Here is a 20972-nt window from a genome sequence, read left to right on the forward strand (position 1 = left end):
AAAGGAAAAAAAAGTAACATAATTTTTAACTTCTATATGGTCTTTTTTTTTCTTGGTAGCTAGGGGATAGCTATTAGGCAGAACTGTTCCTTTCATAATATAGTTTAGGAGCTCAGCTGTAGTTAACTCATACTATTACAGTTACACTGTGTTCATGTAAAACACAGATAATAAAACCATTCCCCACAGCTGAAATGTTGATATAGTGGGCACATACTAACAAATCAGCAGAGAGTGACTGTAACACACACCTGATATAAGATCATAAAAGCATACTGCACAAGTTCACAGATGTCACACTGACACATGTACATATAAAATAAATGACCCATATCTGACCTACTGGTAGAGCTACTTAGTTAATCAAAGTTTGAAGACACATAGGAGAGTACACTAGCTTCTGTTGAAGGGATTTCATGTGGGGGACAAAACTCCACTTTTCCCAAATACATACCACCCAATGAAACTGCCTCTGGGATCACCAGATCTCAAGGATTAGTAATAAAGCGTATCACTGAAAGCTCATTTGGTCTGCCAGGAACAAGTGTGTAGGCTTCAGTTAACTAGTTTATGACTGAACAAACAAGTAACAGGGTGCTGACTTTACTACACATAAGAGACAGATTCATAAAAAAATCCATACTGCAGACACACTAAAGCCAAGATATGGGTGATCCCTTAGTCTGGTATGAGTTTATTGTAACACTTCCTTTGTCATCCTGCTGTACTGAAAAAGATTATGGACTATGGCACAAATTTGATACAGCTGACCTGCCAGTATAGCAACAAGGTAGGGGCTGTACCACACATGTGACACAGTTTCTTAAAAAAATCTTTCTGTACAGCCAACCTTTTGTATAGTGGCAGGGTGTTGAGTATGATATATGTTGTGTGGGTTCTTAAAATGATTCCCCACACCTAACCCACTAGTATGAAAATGTACCACCCACATCAAAGATGTAGCACAAGTACACAAGTGTACAAAAAAAAAACATTTTCACAAGATGTAACACAAGATAAAAAAATCCCACAACAGCTTGCTGCTATTGTGATAAACACAAACAAGAACTCACAGAAATGAAGTTCCTGTACTTCTTTCTGCTGGTAATTGAAATAATATTCTTAAATAAGCAACTTAATAGCAGTTTTTAAATCTGTGGCCTTAAGTTAGATGATTTATGCACAGAATGAAACTTGTTCTTATGCTATTTTTCAGTAAATACTTCAAATGTCTGTAAGTGGCAGATATTGCCTTGATTTGATAGTTCCTCAGTGAGTTTTTTTCACTTAACCATCCTTTATATATGCACTTGTCAAACACAGTACAGATCACAGTGACCATTTTAAGCACTGAGTATAGCAGATAAATGCAGGGTAATAACTATGTGATATTGGTTCATGAAATGTTCCCTGCAGGTAAAATGTTGATATAAGGACATGGTACAGATTGTTCCTGACAGAAACTGGGGTTTGATAAGTAACTTCAAGTGCTAAAAGGCTGCCTAAGCAGAGATGGAATTTAGCAGCTAGAGGACTTCTCTTTTATTTTGGGCAGATGGGAAGGGTCTTGGTAGTGACAATGGCTGTGTACAAGTGAATACATGAATAATCCCCTGCAAGATGGTGTGTACTCCAAAGCATACATACAGTCCTCACCTTAACATTATTGTTTGCAGACTGGCACTATCGGTATTCTTCACAAGGGCAGAAGAAAGTATCCTTCAATTACCATCCAGTCTGTGCGATTACCCCTTATGTCCCAACATATTCAAAAGACATCACAGGATGGCATAACTTAAGAGAAGGGAGAGGAGAAATGGGAGCAAATTAGTGGGACTTGGAGAAAAGAGGAAAGCTGATAAAATTGACGTTAACACCACAGTCTTGGGGCACAAAATGTATTTTAGTAAATAAATAAATATTGTGTATGATTGACCTCAAGTGTGAATACAAAAGTGGACATGCTGTATGTAACATTTTAGTGACTGCCCTGAACCTGACACTCCATATCAGTGGCACAGTTGGCATTTACAAAAACAATAGCTGTGCAAACATCGATCTCTAGCACTTATGCCAGTAGCAGCAGGAGAGTCTTGGCATTCATTTGCTATGTAAAAGGAGCTTTCCTTTCAATATTACAAGAACATCATGAACTAAACCAACCAAATAATATTAAATGTCTGATGTCTGCTGCCCTCCAAGGATAGGGCATTATTTCTATCCATGTCCAGTCCTCAAAGGCCATGACAGGCAAACAATACAAGATCATATCCTATCCACCAAGGAAAAGTATAATCTAACACACAGAATTCCAGAGACAAGACTAGTGGAATGGAGAGCATTTTTAACAACCTTAAATTATTTCAACATACAGACTCTAGATTTAGGTATTACTAAGACATGCAGAGACCATCATGGCTTACTGACTGAATCTGAAAGAATAACGTGTACCTTATAAGGCAGCAGTCACCTTAATTGCAAAGTGATCAGCTCAGTGGGCTAGGACCAAATGTTAAAATTAGCAAACAGTAAAATGTGGATAATAAAAGTGTTGCTTGCACTGTGTGGAGACAGTCGCCCATGGGCTGACATTTTACAGAGTCGGTATTTGCTGGGAGGTTGTTTTGGTCATAGTCACTACACAGCCTGGCTGAAATTAAAGAAGGATATCATCATGCTTTATTTTTCCTATAGAGTAGTGAAAGAAATAAAAAGTTGAAAGTACTTGTCTGGAGAAAACAAACACAGAAGTGCTGAAAATATGAATGCTTTGCATGTAGGCAAGTAAATAAATTGATACAAAAAAGCCTTTACTAAGTAGTCAGTCCTTGTGGTTCTAATCACTGACAGATGAGTGTAGTGTTTTCCATTTACCCTAAGACTTGATTCTGCCAGCAGGATGTAGGGTTCTGTATAAAATGACCTGCTACATTCATTCTGAATTTTCGTAAGGGTTTAACAGACTAGAACAGTTATTGCCTCTTCCAGCTCAGCACACGTTTTCAAACATATAACTTTCTTTGAGTTTATTTTCTTTCTATGCCTTAGAAGTAGTCATTGTCAGTGAACTAAAATAACTTGATCCTAGGGTGACATATGAAGGCTTCAAAAGGTTTATCACAAACTGCTGTACAATCCTCAAATAGCAGGTGTCACAGTCTTTCTTGCTCATACAATATTCTGCACAGTAGGAAAATCTGTGAGTGTTATTTTTTTAATACAGTTCAGTTACTCTGCTTTACTTTTACTTGTATGGCAGATGGAGCAGAGGAGTAAGGCTAAGAGCTGTTAACAAACTGCTTCCTGTGGTCCTGGGTTTGGTTCCCTCAGTCTCAATTTATTGTATGTGTGACTCTGAGTAAGTCACGTAACTAGACATTGCTCTTGGGATGAGTCTGAAAAGGTCCATGTGGATCAGTACTCTATCCCAAATACACACATAGATGCTGCTAACTCCCTTAATAAACTTAGTACACCCAGTACAGCAGTGAGTGATGTATATGGTGTCACTACTGCCTTCTCACTTATCACAACTCCTAGCCACATGATAGAAAAAATATTTAAAAACATAAGCCCACCCCTCTTGCAGCAAACAGCTTAAAAGCAGACTATATCAGAATAACAGCAAATGCCATTGCATACCCAGTATTTATAGTTATGTACCACTCTCTCCAAGAAGCTATAGTCCCAAAACTCTGGAAACAATCATATGTTATTTCCCTACATAAAGGTGGCAGATCTCTTGAGCTGGCAAACTACAGACCTATAGCCATCAGACCCTCCATCTAAGATTCATGAAAAATGTGTTCACCTACAATTGATCGGCTACCTAACAGAGAACAAATTACTCTCCATAACACAGCATGGATTTAGACTAGCCCCTGACGTGGAAGCAGCATTACTAACTGACATAAACTATCCTCATGAAACATGTAATCAAGATGAAATGATTGCATCCCTATTTCTAGACCTATCCAAAGCATTTGATACAGTTTCACATCCCATATTAGAACTGGACCTCACAACAGTATAGTTAGTTAGTTTAAAACAGAGTCATAGCTGGCTTATTTGGTACCCAGTCCCCATTCTGGATCGGTAACCCTTCAACTCTAAGTTGAGGAGCAAAAAAAATAAATAAATAAATAAATAGCTCTATTCTCTGGTCTGTTGTGTTCTCTCCTAAGGATCACAATACAAAAAAATGTGTTCTACTTAAAAACTGTAGCAAACTACTTGCTACATTTGTGGCAAGCAGCTCACTACAGGTCATATCACACATATACACAAATTGCTGAAGCACGCACTTCAATCTTGACTGCAAGAATATTTCCATACCAGCATGAATGCAGTGCACTATTGACTAATTGATGGATCATGCCCCCAAACACCTTGCACCTGGGGCAGCTATCCCCTTCATACCACCCTTGCTTCTGGTTTTAAAGTTATCTAAGTCACTGAACACAGTGTGCAAGCTTGGCAGAGTAGTTGGCAACTCAGGAAACAATAGTTGGCATGCCACATATTCCGTATTAGCACCGCTGCTTTTTAATATATTTATAAGTAGAATAAATACAATCCCTCTCCCATCAAATATTAATCCAGTATGCCAACGATTCAGTGCTAATATGTGCAGCCTCTTCACACAAACAGCTCCAAGAGGGCCTACAGCATTCCTTTATAAAAATTAAAATATGGTGTTAGCAATCTAAACTACCCCCTAAATCCAAAGAAATCTAAGTTAAGGTATTTTCTCCTCAAACCCACCAGTCAAACTGCTGCAACTTAAAAATATTATCAGTTGATAATACTAGGACTGAGCTAGTACAAATCACAAAACTACTGGGTATAATAACTGACCACAGATTAAGATTTGATCAGTATACCTAATATGCTGTTCAAAAATCAACCATAAGGTTTAGGGGTTGGTATAATGGTCGAGTTATTTACCTCACAATCACAAGGTACAAGGTTTCAGTCTCACATTTAATATAGAAATGAACTAGGCTCAAAATGGCCCACAAGGGCAGCTAGCCTAGTACTTACCTATGAACCTATAAGGACTTCTTTATAAACTAAAATCTTTTCCCATCAGACCATGCATGTAAGACCATAGCTCAACCCTGTCTGTTCCCTAGTCTTCTGTATGCTTCATCAGTTTTGACTAACATGCAGTCCTTTCAGATAGCTAAAGTGGAGCAGTCATATAGCAGAATTGCAAATTTTGCAAGTAACATCATTAACTAAACATAAACCTAGCTTAGTCTATTAGCCTACTCTCACATTAAGACTGCCCATGACATCCTCTACAGCCCACACAAGATACTCAGTACTTCACCCTACAGAGAACTGTGTTCACTAAACAACACTTAGTTCTCACTCAAAAATCATAATGATGACTGCCTGTACTCTATACACTGGTAAACTGTGGAACTCTCCCCAACAAACATCAGAACTGTTTCATCTCATCTACTATTTAAAACCACCTTAAAACCATGCTTGTCAACAAAGTGGTCCACACTTGTAACACCCCCATTTCTAATTCTCTTTCTTAGTATAATCATTCTCCACATATATTTTTAAATCCCAGAGAAATCATGCTCATCAACAAAACAATACATATTCTTGGACCAGTGCCATTACCAAGTTCCTTTCTTCGCAGACAAATCAAGTAAGTTTCATAAAATTATCACACTTTCTCACCTCTTTGTATGTTTCAAGTGAATAACTGGTTTAATAAAATATGCATATTCCTCATCTAGAATTCCAATATGACTATATATACACACACATATATATATATATATATATATATATATATATATATATATATATATATATATATACACACACACACAGACACATATATATATATATATATATATATATATATATATATACATGTGTGTGTGTGTGTGTGTGTGTCATAGCCGGCCTTTGGCATAGGTCAGCTAGGCGGCCGCCTAGGACGCTGCTCTAGCAGGGGCGCTTTTCCAATATTTATTTGGTGTAGATAGACCAGGGTAGGGGCACCAGGTGGTGTGGTGGGGGGCGCCGTGGAGCCCTTTTGCCTAGGGCACCAGTTGACCTAAGGCCACTCCTGGTGTGTATGTGTATAAACTGTAAAATAATGCAGAATGTACTTTTTATATGTGTGAATTCAACAAGTTGAAAATACTGTATAGAGTACTTAACATAGTGATCACCTATTGAGCTATTTATAGCTCAATGTTATTCAGTATAATTTTATTGTTAATTAATGCTAATCACCTGTGAAAAGTATGTAATGTGGAGCTTTTCTCCCCATGGGCCTTCACTGAAAAGGAGATTTACCCAGTCAGAATGTTATGGTATTAAAAAGGTTAATCAGTACATAAATAAATTATAAATAAACCTAAATGAGATTGTATTGTCATGTCCAGCTTCTGTTTCCTTTTCCAGTGCTTTCTTTCCTCACCAAAAGTTATGCATCCATACTATAGACTACGTTTTAGAAGCAGAAATTAATTTCTCAAGAACAAATCCAAAATAGTGAAATGATGTTGTTATTCATGATATAGACAAAGGAAACTGATGAACTTACAAACGTGTTATTATTCATGATACAGACAAAGGAAACTAATGAAGTTGCCAACACTGAGGTTTTAAAATTTGTAATTATTTTTAAAGGTGCAATTGGCAGTACAGTTTCATTATCTAATAACTGAAAAAGAATTTTAATGAAAGTTAAACTAGACCCCAGAATCACATGGGGATAATTTTCAAAAACAGTATGTTAGAACACCAAATGTATAAATATTAACCCACTTTATTCCGGTGCAAGAAACATAAACTCTGCTATGAAATAGTGTTTATTGCAGCACTTATGCACTCCATGTATATAGCATTAGGACTAAGGTTGTTGTGCATGTACTTTTTGAGCTTTATTTATTTATGAATTTAATTTATCCTATAGAGTGAGTCTCAGGCAAACAGGAAGCCAAAGTATAACCTAGCAAGCAATGTGTGTGGGATAGAGAACCAATCCTGGATGGGATTCCAGTCCACTGGCAAATATATACACATGTTTGAGCGAGCAGACACGTACAAAACCCACCCTCTAAATTCATCTCAGATGGACTCTTTGGAGCAAAGGACAACCATTAAAGTAGGGAAAGGATTGTACAGGGTTTGAATAACTTCAAGTTGCATATATTGTTGGATTAATGTGACACTGCTTTATGCTCTCTGTGAAAATGGTACAAGTTAGATTAACTATTTCAGAGACTCTGAAAAATAGCCATTGCTTACAAATGCAAATCTTTTCAAGTTAGTTTGCTTGTTGCCGTTTTCTCATTGTAATAAGAGGGGTCCTGTGTGATGCAAAATTACATGTAACATTTGATGCACTTTTAACACTAAGGCATGTATATTGTTTACTGCACTTTCTGATTTGAACAGCTTTACCTTATTTGACAGTATCCTTCAGTAAAAAAACCTTCAGTTAATACCTGTCAGGTTGCAAGAAAACAGCATTTTGTAAACTAAACTTGAGAAGAGAATTAGAACGTTTTTAAAACTTTAATTACCAAGTTTTATATGCCTTGTATTGATATATGCCTTAATTTTGAAGGAAACCATAACAAATAGGATCTTAATTAAACTTATATGATACAGCGATCAAATATTCATAAATATTTAAGTAAATATGGAACCATAACTTTCTCAGCAGGTATTTGAGTTGATTTTATGAAAAGTTTTACTTCCACTGCTGATATCGAAAAATATATAATGATAGTTAAAACATCAAATGGAGTACCTTCAAAGTTTAGGTTGACATCTAAAATGAATCAATTCACATACTAAAATATATCAGTTATATTCATCCCAATAAAGAACAGCTTCCTTTGTAATTAAATACATTAACTGTGAAGTCTTATCAGAATAAATTGCTTTAAGACTGTGTATTTGTGCATGCACATATACATTTATATATGTGTGAGTTTCATTGTTTTTTGTGGTTATATATATGAGCAATACCAGATATACCAGCATAAGATGTCAAATATGTGACATTTCATTATGAATAATGCACTCCTATAGGGAATGTGCCAAGAAAATAAAAGAAAAAGAAAATCCCATTTAATATTTGTGTGTGTGTGTGTGTGTGTGTCTGTCTGTCTGTCTATGTGTGTATACATACACACATATATATTTGTGTGTCTGTCTGTGTGTGCGTATACACATACATAACACATGTCTATTTTAGTACCTGACCTAGATAAAGGAGTTAATAAATATATCCTTCCTAAGTAGTAACAATTTTAATGTTTAATTTTTGAATATTGTCAGCAATTTATCTGTAGCTTATGAAAGCCATCAACTATTTAGATGTACCCTATGTAACCCCTAAAGGTTATTTATTTATTTATTTGCACTTTGTTAGCCAGGTAATTTAGCTGGTCTGTTGACCCTTTTCAGTCATAACATGGGTACATTAAATATTACAAACATAGACGCATATTGTAATACAGTCAGTAGAGGCATTAGGAATTTAAAGACAATACATATATGCACTATATATTATGGAACAATGATTAACAATGTAGTACAATACATTAGGTACAAAGTTTGAATAAGCATGTGATCTTACAAATATTATCTTTTTGACAGGGCCTTGAGAAGAAAAAACTATCTATGAAACAGCACTGGTGAATTAGTTGAGCATCAAGTATAATGAACGAGGAGCATAACACTCTTAAGGATTTTACACAGTGTGATACAAATTTTCAGCCTGTATCACAAAACACAGTTTCAGTGAGATTCTTTGTGTAAATGTTCCTTAAGTGCAGCTTTGAAGGATTGTAGACTTTGGTTGCTTCTTACCTCCCTAGGAATGTTGTTCTATATGCCAGGCCACAATCCAGAGAAGGCTCTTTTCCCTATAGGATTCTTAAACCTTGGTTGAGTAAGTGTCAGAGAATTATTGTGTGTGCTTCTTAGTGACATCCGTAGTTAGTTAACAAAATTTGAAACTATTTCATTTGTTAAAATGAGACTGAAATGAGATTATTGACCCATATTTCAAATTTTGTATGCTTAAATAGTGATTTAATTAGATTAGTGCTAGAAGTTAGAATATTATGTAACTCCATTACTTTAAAAATATACTCTCTATTTACAATGTCAAAAGCTTTAAAAGCATCTAATGCAAAAAAGCTCTGATAATTTTTGCTTATTCCTGAATTATTTCTAATTGAATGGTCTGTAAAATATGATTGGCTGAGACTATGGACTTACCTAAAATAAAACTGAAATGCAGTAGATGAATTATTTTTGGTAACAGAGAAGCTACAAAATAATATTTTATTAATTTAGTGAGATGTTTTTAGTCTGCAAACAGCAAAGCTATTGATCTGTAATTATCAACTGAAAATAATACTTATCTGTGTTTTTAACCTAATAAAGGTTGCTAAAGAAAATAAGAATCTGTCTTAACTGGGTTTTCTAGTTGATACAGATGTGGAACCAACTGTTCTTCAAATACTTTATAAAACTCAATAGGAAGCCTAGTAGGCCATGGTGCTTTATTGCTTATTTTATGTATTTATTCCAGAATTTGGAAACTGAATTTTTATTTTATTTACAACATTTAAAATTAGTTCTTGATCTAGTTCTTGATCTATTAAATATATTTCATTGTCTTTATCAATAAGTTGTGATTAATATTTAGAAAATTACAATAAATATATATTTTTTAATTTCTAATGTTACTCCATCTTAATCCTTGATTAATAAATAAGAACTGCTTTTATAAATTCATTTAGTTATAAAAAGATCCAACTACTTCAGATTCAAAATTTATTTTTTTTTATTTTGAAATTGATCTTTTTGTGTAATCTATTAAATTTTGTATTTTTGCAAAATATTTACTCCTTTATATACATATTTATCATAATTTATTTCCATTTAGATTCCGGTTATTTGTAACTGGGAAATTAATTTTCACTATTGCTCTCACTGGTAAATTTCTAATATTTTAGACATTTCCAATAAAATACCAAATATAATAGCTTTAAAAGTTGCCAGTTTAATAGGAATAGTAGTAGTAGTAGATTTCATATCCATATAGACCCAGAATTCGGTCATGTGCTCCCTAATTTCATCTGTGTATACAGTAAGTATTTTTCTGTTATATAAAAACAGAATTTAATAGTTGTTTATCTAAACCCTCAGTCCTTAGTGCAGTTGGAGAATGATAAGGAATAACACGAGGAATAATCATCTGTTTAGCAAGTTTGTTTAAATTATTAGAAACAAAAAATAGTCACGTCCATGTAGATTTCTTTGCCTCAAATATAAATGTGTAAAACCTTGTTTTGAGTAGTTCCTGAATTGCCAATAGTTATTTACCTAAAAAAATGAAAAAAATTGAAGTAACATAGCTTCATGATCTGTGTACATTGACTTATTTGGTAATAAGCAGACACTGAAGACACCATCAAAAATATTAGTTGGTTAGTTGTTATTATTCCTTCTGATAAGCCTTGAAGACATTTGTCATAATTAGTTCATGCTGCATAAATACTCCCCAAGACAAAAGTTACATTTTTATGATAGATTTTCAATAATATTATCCTGCCATTTTCATCCAGAAACTTCTCAGTTATTTCCATATCATTAGTTTTTAACAAAATATCCCCACAGTTTTATTACTACTTGAATTGAGGCATACATCAGAAAAAAGTTTATGTTTCATTAAAATTATGCTTTTCAATGGTTAAATGATCCTTTTGTAAATAGAGGACATCTGCAAAAATATTGTAAATAAGCTTTAGAGGTTTACATTTTTAATATGGTGATTAATACTATTTTATTAATAGAGGTGATTTTTAACTTCTTCACAGAATTGAAAAAAAACATTACATTTAATAATCCCTCCTCTATTCCTGGAAAAACCCCTCCTAAAACATAAAATACAATAGCTCTTGAATATGTGGATCTGTCTTCACTGTGCTCAGTTACAGCAATAACCAAATAACTGCTAACTCCTTCTCTACTTTTGAAACCCTCATAAATTTGAGTTTGTAAGTCCTTATATGTTACAAAAAGTGTTACAGGGAATAGAAATTTGGAAGGAATTTCTTTTGTCCATAATGAATGCCTTTTTTTCTGCAAACTGTTTTCTTTTTGTCATAATTTCAGTTGGAAAATCTTGATATACATTAGCAGTTGCATTCTGAAAATTTAAATTCTTATGTCGCACAGCAATAAAAAATATTTCATTCAGATACTCAATGAAATGTAGATATTATTGAATGAGTTATGCCAGGCCTCTGGGGCCCAAGCCTATGAGCAAATCATCTTTTATAATGGAGATAGATGGTTCCTATGATTTTTCATTCATTAAGAGTATACACAATTTCGCAAACCTTTAACAGGCAAAAAATGGTAGAAGATCTGAGGCAATCAAAACCAATCCTCAAAGACTAGAAGCCATTTTGGAAGTTTTTTGGCTTAAAAATTTCATTACATATTCATTCTAGGATGAGGCAGTTTAACTAAGCCAATAACTGTTCATAAGGGATATAGCGTGGTTGTTCACACTCAGACTGACCAGGTTTGCTATACATAATTACATCACATCTGGTTTGCATACAGTTCTTCAACCCCAAAACATCTAAAACCTTGTGAGGTTGTAACCTTCCCAAGAACACAAAACCAAAACATTTTTTCAGAGGGAAAAGCTTCCTTTGCATCCCCTGATGTAAAAGTCAGTCTCTACACCCCTACACTCTGTATTTACTAACTTCACATGTACTTTCTCACATTTCTCCATTTCAAACTGTAATTAGACGCAAGCTAGCAACCTTTCAGTGATAACATTCTGAGTATCGATAAAGTGGATGTCAACACCCTAAGTTTTCAAGTCGTCTCCATGCCAGACACACAAACTGCTACTCACATAAATATAAGTGTTTTGTGTGTTGGGGGTTTGCTATGCATACCTACCCTTCCTTCCTTACAGGAGGATGCTGTGCATCACCTCACATAATATAAGAAGCTGTAAGGTCACTGTACATTGAGTATAAAAGTTATGCAGCAACCTCACAGACCTGGCTGTTCTGAGCTGCAAAGATGTGGGCCACCACCAGCTGTATGAGTTGTTCTTACAAATCTATAAACTGGACAGAATTAATCCAAAATACAAAGCAAAGTAAAGCATATAGCCTTATGTAAAAGTAATATTTACACTTGCATCAAAATGCTATTAGATTTAGAATTTGACTGGAGAAAATTCAGTATTGAATTATATAATGTAAATTAATGGTTGTACCCATTTTATTCAACTTTTATTAATATTATTAAATGATGATGATGCTTATTATAGTCAGTTTTATTACATTTATAAATGAACTTTCACAGGATTAAATGATTTTTATGTGCAATTAGGAAACTATATATGACAAAGGAGCCATTCAGCTCATTTTAAGTTGAACTTAACAAAGCTCAACTCATTTATATACAGTCTTTTGTAGCACTCTGTCAGAATGCCAGAGATAGTTTGCAATATGTTTTGGAGAGTTGCCCTCATATTTCTGGGTTAAGAAGGTGAAAGCACCTTAAAAAATCATTGACTCTTTATTGCACTGATTGAGTTCCATTTTTCTAAAATAAGTAAAGACAGCTATTAATGAAGCTGCATTTAAATAGTTATATATATTCCTGCAATTTTGTTGAGGGGGTCATGAAATAAGCTTTAGTAAAAGTTAAGTTCCTCTTGCACTCCCTCTTTCTCATACAGTCATTTTGCGATGATTAATTTTAATCTATACAGATGTCTAGGGAGATCTTACGCCAACAAGAAAACACTTAAAATGTACAGTGGTATGTACTGCTTTTCAAAAATGTGCAAAAAAATGTTTCTTAGTGCCATCGCCAGTACAAATGGAAATCTGAGCTGTTTTTTTGCTAGTGCAATGAAAGAAATGAAAATAAAATTAGCAACCATACCAGAAAACTGTAAAGAAACAGCTTCAACATATTTTGGATCACTGGGCATAGTGAAAATGACAAGGATCTCTGCTATGCTTCTGTGACAGGGTCCTGTAAGTAGGAAAGGCTAACATAGATCAGAAGATGGCACTGACTACATAAATATATAAATAAGTAACGGATTGCAATAGGATGATAATAATTCCAAATACTTGTTGGAGGGATTCATGCTAACATGCTAGGAGTGTATGTGAATAAATCTTGAATTACTACTTTATTTATGGATTAGAAAAATGACTATACCAGTTACAGTCAAATACAGGAACATTAATGGCTATTAATTACTGTATCATAATAAAAAGAGTACTGCTTACACAGTGAAATTCTATAGATACTTGGACATCCCATGCCACAGTATATCTTTTCATCACAATAAGCTGTAGGTATGTACAAGTGGTATATCACTGCACTGTTTTCCATTTTATATTGATGAAGCAATCACTGCTGTGATATTTGACTGAAAATGCTGTTATGTAGTGTTACAAGAAATTTAAATCACGTTTATGTGAAGAATAAATCATTTTGTATGCTGTTAGGCTTGCTATTTGTACTGTCATTTATGAATATGGAATACAAATAATACAAGGAATGGAAAAAAATGCGAATTGTAATTTAACAGACATTTTCTCTCTCTCTCTTTCTTTTTTTGGGCTTTCATTTCAGAGGAGCGATGTTGACACTTTGCAGCATGTTCCACGGTTTGGGGATCCATTCCGAATTGTGCTGCTTAGCTTCATTGCAGTTGCATGCATAGCTGGTATCCTGATTGCTGCCACTGTAGTGTTCTGCCTGCAGTACCATGCGAAGCAACGAGACAAGAAGAAAATGGCAGGACTTGGACCTGAGGCAGGAGTGGATGCCACCTTGGAGTACCAGGTATAGACAGGAATTAGTGGAAACTGAATCATTTTTAAAGAGTTCAGAATCTCTAGGATCTACCAAAAATGTGCACCTTTTACCCCTTTCCATCAGATGGCCTCTCCATTTTACTGGCTTAGCTGTTGAACTTACCCTAATGCTGCTGGGCCATTTCTCGAGGCAGAGTTGTGAGGTGCCTTCACAACGTTGATTTTATGGACACCTTGTGTCAGCCTGCTTACCAACATTGTGTTTCTTTAATTTAAACAGATAGTCAATAATGCTCCTGTTGTTTTACTAAGCAAAATCTTGGTTATTGTGCAATTCAAATGCATTAAAATTTGACAACAATAAAAATACCAAATAGAAGTACTAAAAACACATAGATTTAAGAAATCACTTGGAATGATAGTAGCCAATGCATTATGAACTCAAATAACATGATATTGAGAAGCTTGAAAAGTTTGTCTAAAAAAGAAAGTTTTAGAGACCAATCTTGTATTCAAAAGAGCCAAACTGCCATATAGCCACACTGCAGTCATCTGTCCACATCTGACCTTATCTTCCTCCTGCTCTGTATCCCATACTGATATTCACCTGTGTCTCCCAGGGATACGCACAGCAGGGAGGCATGACCAACATGCATACCAATCACTCCAAGAAGAAGAAAATTTAAAATATTTTCAGCAGTGTGATTTCAAATTTTCACTGCTACTAAGGTGCCTTCCAAACTGTGTACCTTTTTGAACAAATTCAGATAATGAAATTAGTTGGATTCCCTTCAGGTAACAGTGAAGTTAAATTCAGCAAGAAATGTAAACACCTTTTTTACTGTAGTATTAAGCATTTCCACATATCTCCCAGATTCATTTGATTGTTGTAGTATCTAGTTTCATGCACATCAGGGTGTGGTGTAGTTTTAGATTTTTTAAGAGGAGGTTGAACTTTTCAAGGATCAGTATAAAAATGTATGCATCATTCAGCTGTCAAATTGGAAGTTCATGTACATAGTATACTATGTCACTGAGCCAGATGGCTTCTCTTTTTGTATCATCCCAAACAACGTCAGTAGGATTTTAGCCCAAGGGTTCTGGGGTTGATGTACGCATGAGTCTACCTGGTCCCTCATGTCAGCTTCTACATGAGAGTCCCTCAATGTACTCTCTGTCCTGTGATCTTAACTGTTTGATTGTTTTTCCATCCTATCTGAATACCCAGGGTCTGTCATTTTTATCTGTCTTTGTAGTTGGTACCTGTATGTAGAAAATATCTTCCCATTTCAAATCATCAGGCAAGGGTGACTACATATCTGCTCTAAAAAAGTGGCAGGATATTAAACTGGCTACTTGAAATAACATTTATTTTACAATTTGTGTTTTATTATTTTGTGTTTCTTTTTAATCTTTTGTAATGATGTAATATGTTACAGTGGACAGGCAGCCTTTTGATCCTGAGTGACTGAGGAGTTCCACTTCCATATCTGTGTTCTGGTGATGATAGCAGATGTACTGCCTCAGCTAGCCTTCCAGGACTGTTTTCCACGAGTCCACGTCAACTTACTGAAAAGCAGTATACTGAAAGTCAATACTGAATGTACAAAGTTGAAATGTCAAAATGCTGCAATGTTAATGTTTTGAAATCAAAACTATGTACTACTCTACTTGTCTGAAGAGCTGGACATGCATCCCCTTGCAGAGTTTCACTAACAGGAGAGTGATATTATTTGTTGAATAGCTATATACTGGCATAGTTTATGTACATAGTAAATGTTTTGTTATCATGCATTTTGAGTTCAGTAATGTAAAGTTTCAATATTTTTAAGTATCAGGAATTTGCTTTCAGTATTATGACTTTCACTATAGCATTATTCAATAAGCTGTCACATATCCCGCCCATCCCCCCACACACACACACACATATATATATATATATATATATATATATATATATATATATATATATATATATATATATATATATATATACAGAGAGCGAGAGAGAAAGAAAAAACTTGGGAATGATATTGGAATACAGCTTGCTAAAATAGACTGTGAACATCTGACAAGGGCAAAAGTGCTCATCCTTTGTTTTTACTTACTAAACCATTGGCTAAACAAGCAATACCAGCTTGAATCCTCTTTTCTTGTTTTTAATAGGAATGAAAGGTGATCTTTAACATGGATTTTACATTAGTATTTATGGCAACTGTCTATTTTAGCAAGTTGTATGCCGATATCTTTCCTGTACAACTAGTTTTCCCTTTTTTTGCTTTGTTCTTCCTTAAGGAAAGTGTTTACTACCCTAAAGGCTTAAAAACTATGTTTTCTTGTCTGTCTATATAAATATATATATATATATATATATATATATAGAGAGAGAGAGAGAGAGAGAGAGCTCTATAGATCCATGCATATATAACTATATAGATAGATAGATATAGAAACAGATATTAGAACAAGAGATTTTCTACTCATAGACCTTGTGTGCAAAAGGCAATTCATATCTAATCTCTCAAGTGTCCTCCTTATAAAGTGCTGCCATAAACTGCAACTATTGATAATCTATTTACCATGTATATGCTGATTTGAAGATCATGCAAGCATGGAGAGAGTTGACCCAGGTAGTGCCACAATCTAGTAATTGATTCCTTTTGTTTGTGTTTATGCAGTTTCAGATCTAAGATATACATGTATCTCTGAATGTAGATAGCACAAACTATTTGCTTGTCTTCCCTTTGCAGCACTTATTGTGGTATTTCAGTTTGTTTTTGTATTTTGCAATATCTGTGACTGCTCATTGAGAATTTTTCTCAATGTGAGTAGCTTTCTGGTGAGTAAATCACAGGTACATAGGTACTTACTAAGCTATTGATCCATGAGGATCTTTAGAATCCTAGCCATACATTCTCATGACATTTTTAACCCTTATATTTTAAGTACAATTAACCTAGAGACAAGCAGAACATTAACATGTTGCCTCTATCCATGAGGATCAAGGGTATAAACCAGGGAGAATTTGCAGCTACCAGTCCATTCATCCAGATTATGTTTGAATAGTACTTTGCTTTATGTGGAGAAGGCAATTCCAAAGAAGTTGTATTCTCTGTGATACAAAGCTATCCCTCCAAAATGTTCTATTTGTGCTGCAAAAGGGATTTACAATTCTTGAGTGTGTGTTTGTGCCCCCTTTGAACCTGTGAATGTGCAATAAGTCTGACAGCATAGAGTTTGTTGTGGCTGTGTACATGAGGGAGAAGTCACCTTTCAGTAGCCTTTATAACATCTAGAAGAGAGAGAAGGCTTTGAGATGGTTGGCATAGTTTTTATGATTTAAGACCATCATTTTCTTATTATGAAAAAAATGTGGTAATTTGTGGGCATTCAAATTGTGTCAGATTTTTAGGTAGGTACATACCAAAGGGAGCATTATACTCAGTGGTTGACCTGATGAGTACAGAATAACTGTGGGATAATCACATTCCTCAGACCTGGACAACATACCCTTAATAATAAGTTGTGCAGTAAAAAAGGACTTCCTTACAATAGTGGATATCTGGTGATTGAAGGACAGTTTATTCTCTATATATATTCCCAGGTTCCTAAAATCTGGATCAGTTTTCAGGGGTGTGTTGTCAAAATGATAGTTACAAGACACTTCTTGTTTGTCAAAGGATACTATTATACAGTTCTTGACATTTAATTTTAATCTATAGTTTTGATACCAGCTATTGGATTAGAAAAAAACCTCTTGGAGAATCATGGTGTTGTCTAGGGAGTTTATGATGGCACCAAGTTTACAATCATCTACACACTTGGGCATCTATAAGCCCTTAACAGTAGCATTGACCTCTAAGAAGTAAATGCCAAAGAAGAATGGCCAAAGGACAGAACCTTGAGTACACAACCAGTGACAGGTGTTTTAGAGGAGGTAGTGCAGCCCACCCTAATTTCCTGGGTTCTATTTTTTATCAAAGTTGCTATCCATACATAGAGATTAACGTTTTAGCTGGGTGTGGGATGGTGTCAAAGGTATTTACAAGATGTAGGTATGCAGTGTGTACTAATTTGACCATATGCATTGCTGTAGTAACCTTTTCATTCAAAGAAGTCAGCCAGGTTAAGTAGGCAAGAACTGCCCTTGACAAATCCATACTGGTTTGGTTTGAGAGTTTGTAGGTTATCAATGTTGTTATTTATTAATTCCATAGCAATCCCTTTCATAGCCTTACAGATGAGACTGGTCAAACTTATGGGTGTATAATTTCCCAGATCTATCAACGCCCACATTTGTGCAGGAGAAAGACAGTTGCTGTCCTCCATTCATCTGGCACAAGCCATGTTTGGAGGTTGATACTGAATTACTTTAAATAACAGACTAGGGAGTCTGACAGGTCCTCTTTCAGTCTGACCAGCAAACAGTCTGGTATGTTATCCAGCCACATAGAAGCAGAGTTCCTGGCCTTGGATAACACCTTGACATTTTTTATGGGAGACTGCAGATATGGGGTGGAGTTCTGGGAATATAGGAGAAGAGGGGGTGAAGTTAGAGCTAACTTTATCTGCTAGTAGATTGGCTATGTCCTCTTGGTCTGACTATGTGACATAATTTACATTTAGCTCTGCAGAGTGCTGGGCATTCTTTCTAAGGGTTATAACATAGTTAAAGAAGGCTTTATGGTTGTCCTTTGTTTGGGTGGTTATTTTTACCTCATATCTAGCTTTGGTTGATTTGATCGGGACCCAGAGTTCGTTAAGTTTAGCAACAGCTTTTTGTGAGAGTTACATTTATTTTTACATGTAATAAGTTTTTTTTTCTTTTGTTAAGTAGTCTGTTTATATTTGGGTTCCACCATACAAGTTTATTTCTGAATTCAGCATTGTATTTACTTTGGAGGGGGACATAAGCTTAGAATTTGGAGGTAAAGTATTCTGCATAAGTAGTGGGGTCATCAGGTTGGAAGGGAATGTTGAATTTAACTCAGTTGTCGCTCAGTTTCAATAGATTAGCCTTTACATACTCTCTGAATACTGAGGTATTACAGTATGTATCTGTCTTCAGTCTTAAGGTGCATGTGACTGATTTGTCATTTGATTTGACCAAGGAAGGGGTTACATTTGGTAGGGAGCAGAGCTGTCATATATTAGTGAGGACCAAGTCCAGGATTTTATTGACCTTGTTTGGTGTGCAGACTAACTGGTCCAGAGAGGTTGTATTGATGAAGTCCAGAAACCTCAAGATGTATATGTTATGGGAAGTGTACATCTCCCAGTTAATGGAGTGGTAGTTGAAGTCCCCTAGAAAAATGCTGTTTAGTTTAATGCTTAAGGCTTCATATTAGTTAGGAAGGAGTTATGGGCTGAGGGGAACATAGAAGAAATCCTATAGTTAGCCATGTCATGATACAAGCTATTAATAATGGTAAGTTGGACATGGAAGAGTTCCAGATCATTATCTCATCTAAATAGGCCAGGAGCAAAGTGATTGTTTTTAAATATGGTGACATCACCTTGATGATAGTGCCTTATCTAGTGTGCTTGGCCTGACTTCTGTCAATGGTCTTCTACTAGGTGTCTTTGATGATACATATATCAATGTTTTAGAGGGTAAGGAGTGCTTGTACAGAGTGGAGTTTTATGTTAAGGCTACTAGCACTGAGCAACAATAACTTTGTTATCCAGATTTTATTTTGCTATGTTGGAAGCTTTTTAGGACTGATATTGCCTAAAAAAGGCACTAAGGGGTAGCAAAGTTTTAGTCACTATAAAAAGCTTTGATAAGGGGCAGGTGCAGGTCATCCATGGCAAAGCAGTTAGAGCTGTCTACCATGTCCTCCCAAGCTGATGTATATATTGGACCCCCTTTGAATGACATCAGAAGCTAACCCAGTTGTTGAAGTCAATAATCTTTTCTTTGTATTGTGGCATCATTCTTGGTGATAGTAAAATGCTGTGTAAGGCTTGGTTCATACGTGCATCAGACACATATTCCAAAAGCTCCATCATGTCTCTTTTCATATAGTCCAGAGGAGATACATCTCAAGTCATTTATACACATGTGCATTGTGATAGTGGTGTGTGTGTGTGTGTGTGTGTGTGTGTGTGTGTGTGTGTGTGTGTGTGTGTGTGTGTGTGTGTGTGTGTGTGTGTGTGTGTGTGTGTGTGTGCTACAAGGACCTGGGTGATGTGGTGAATCTTGGCATCTGACCATGATCCTCTCCTTGCACAACCTGAAATCACCTGTGTGGAGGTTTATCTTATGGGCTTTTGAAATGAAACACTGTGCTTATTAGATGCATATTTCAAGGTAGGTGTTGCATATGCTGAATGTTTGTGAGGTTGCTGAGGGTACTTGTTTCTTAGGTGATGTTTAGGGGGCCTTTGTAGTTTAGTTAGATTACTTTTAAGAGCCTCAGCATTTGTATGACTGTGTTTGGTCTTAGTGTATGATAGGTTTAGTGTGGTGTTTTGTGGTACTTACAACCTGCTTCTAATTTCTAGTCTCTTCATGTGAGAGTTTTGCTTCCAGTGGCATGAAATAACTGCATCTCTCACACACTGTGTCATTTTGTTTAAGTACTAGGTGGTTGTTAGCAAACATGAGAGAATTTCTACATTGTCTAAGGATACCCATGTCAACCAAGCTGGCTACAGAGACAGTTGTAAAGTGTAAAATCATGGTTCCAGGTGCTTATTAATGTAACCAGAAGGGGGAGTAGTACCTATGAGGTTTGATGTTTTTTACTGGAGTTGCTGTCTGTCTGGTAATTGAGATAGCGCTGCTCTCAATACAGATGCATGCAGCTAGGAATCAATGGTCCTTAGCTCTTTCTCTCAGCAGAAGCAAAAGAGTAGCATTAAAACCAAGCAGCTTCCCAAGGAGTAGTATTAACCCAGCTATTGCTGGGTTCAGTATACTTGCTATAGTCTGATCTTGGTAGACACCCTGAATAGAACCTGCAGCAGCTGGACACAACAGACAGTTGCACAATGACATTGAAAAGGTTCTCTGCAAAACTGCAACCAGACCACTCACTGAATCCTAATGTACGCTTCCTAGCAGGAATCAATGTCCCTTTACCCCTT

General features: G+C 35.5%; 1 protein-coding gene across 2 annotated transcripts in view; it reads left to right on the forward strand.

Moving 5' to 3' along the window:
• Positions 1-20972, forward strand: part of PTPRN (protein tyrosine phosphatase receptor type N) — a 2492130-nt gene that overhangs the window by 2271441 nt on the left and 199717 nt on the right. For both annotated transcript variants that reach the window (XM_044075862.1, XM_044075864.1), the window contains one exon: positions 13696-13908. In XM_044075862.1, the coding sequence (XP_043931797.1) occupies positions 13696-13908 (213 nt within the window). The remainder of the gene's footprint in view (positions 1-13695; positions 13909-20972) is intronic.

The sequence above is a fragment of the Protopterus annectens genome, chromosome 6.part1, assembly GCF_019279795.1.
Source record: "Protopterus annectens isolate FY-2018-M chromosome 6.part1, PAN1.0, whole genome shotgun sequence".
Lineage (NCBI taxonomy): Eukaryota > Metazoa > Chordata > Ceratodontiformes > Protopteridae > Protopterus > Protopterus annectens.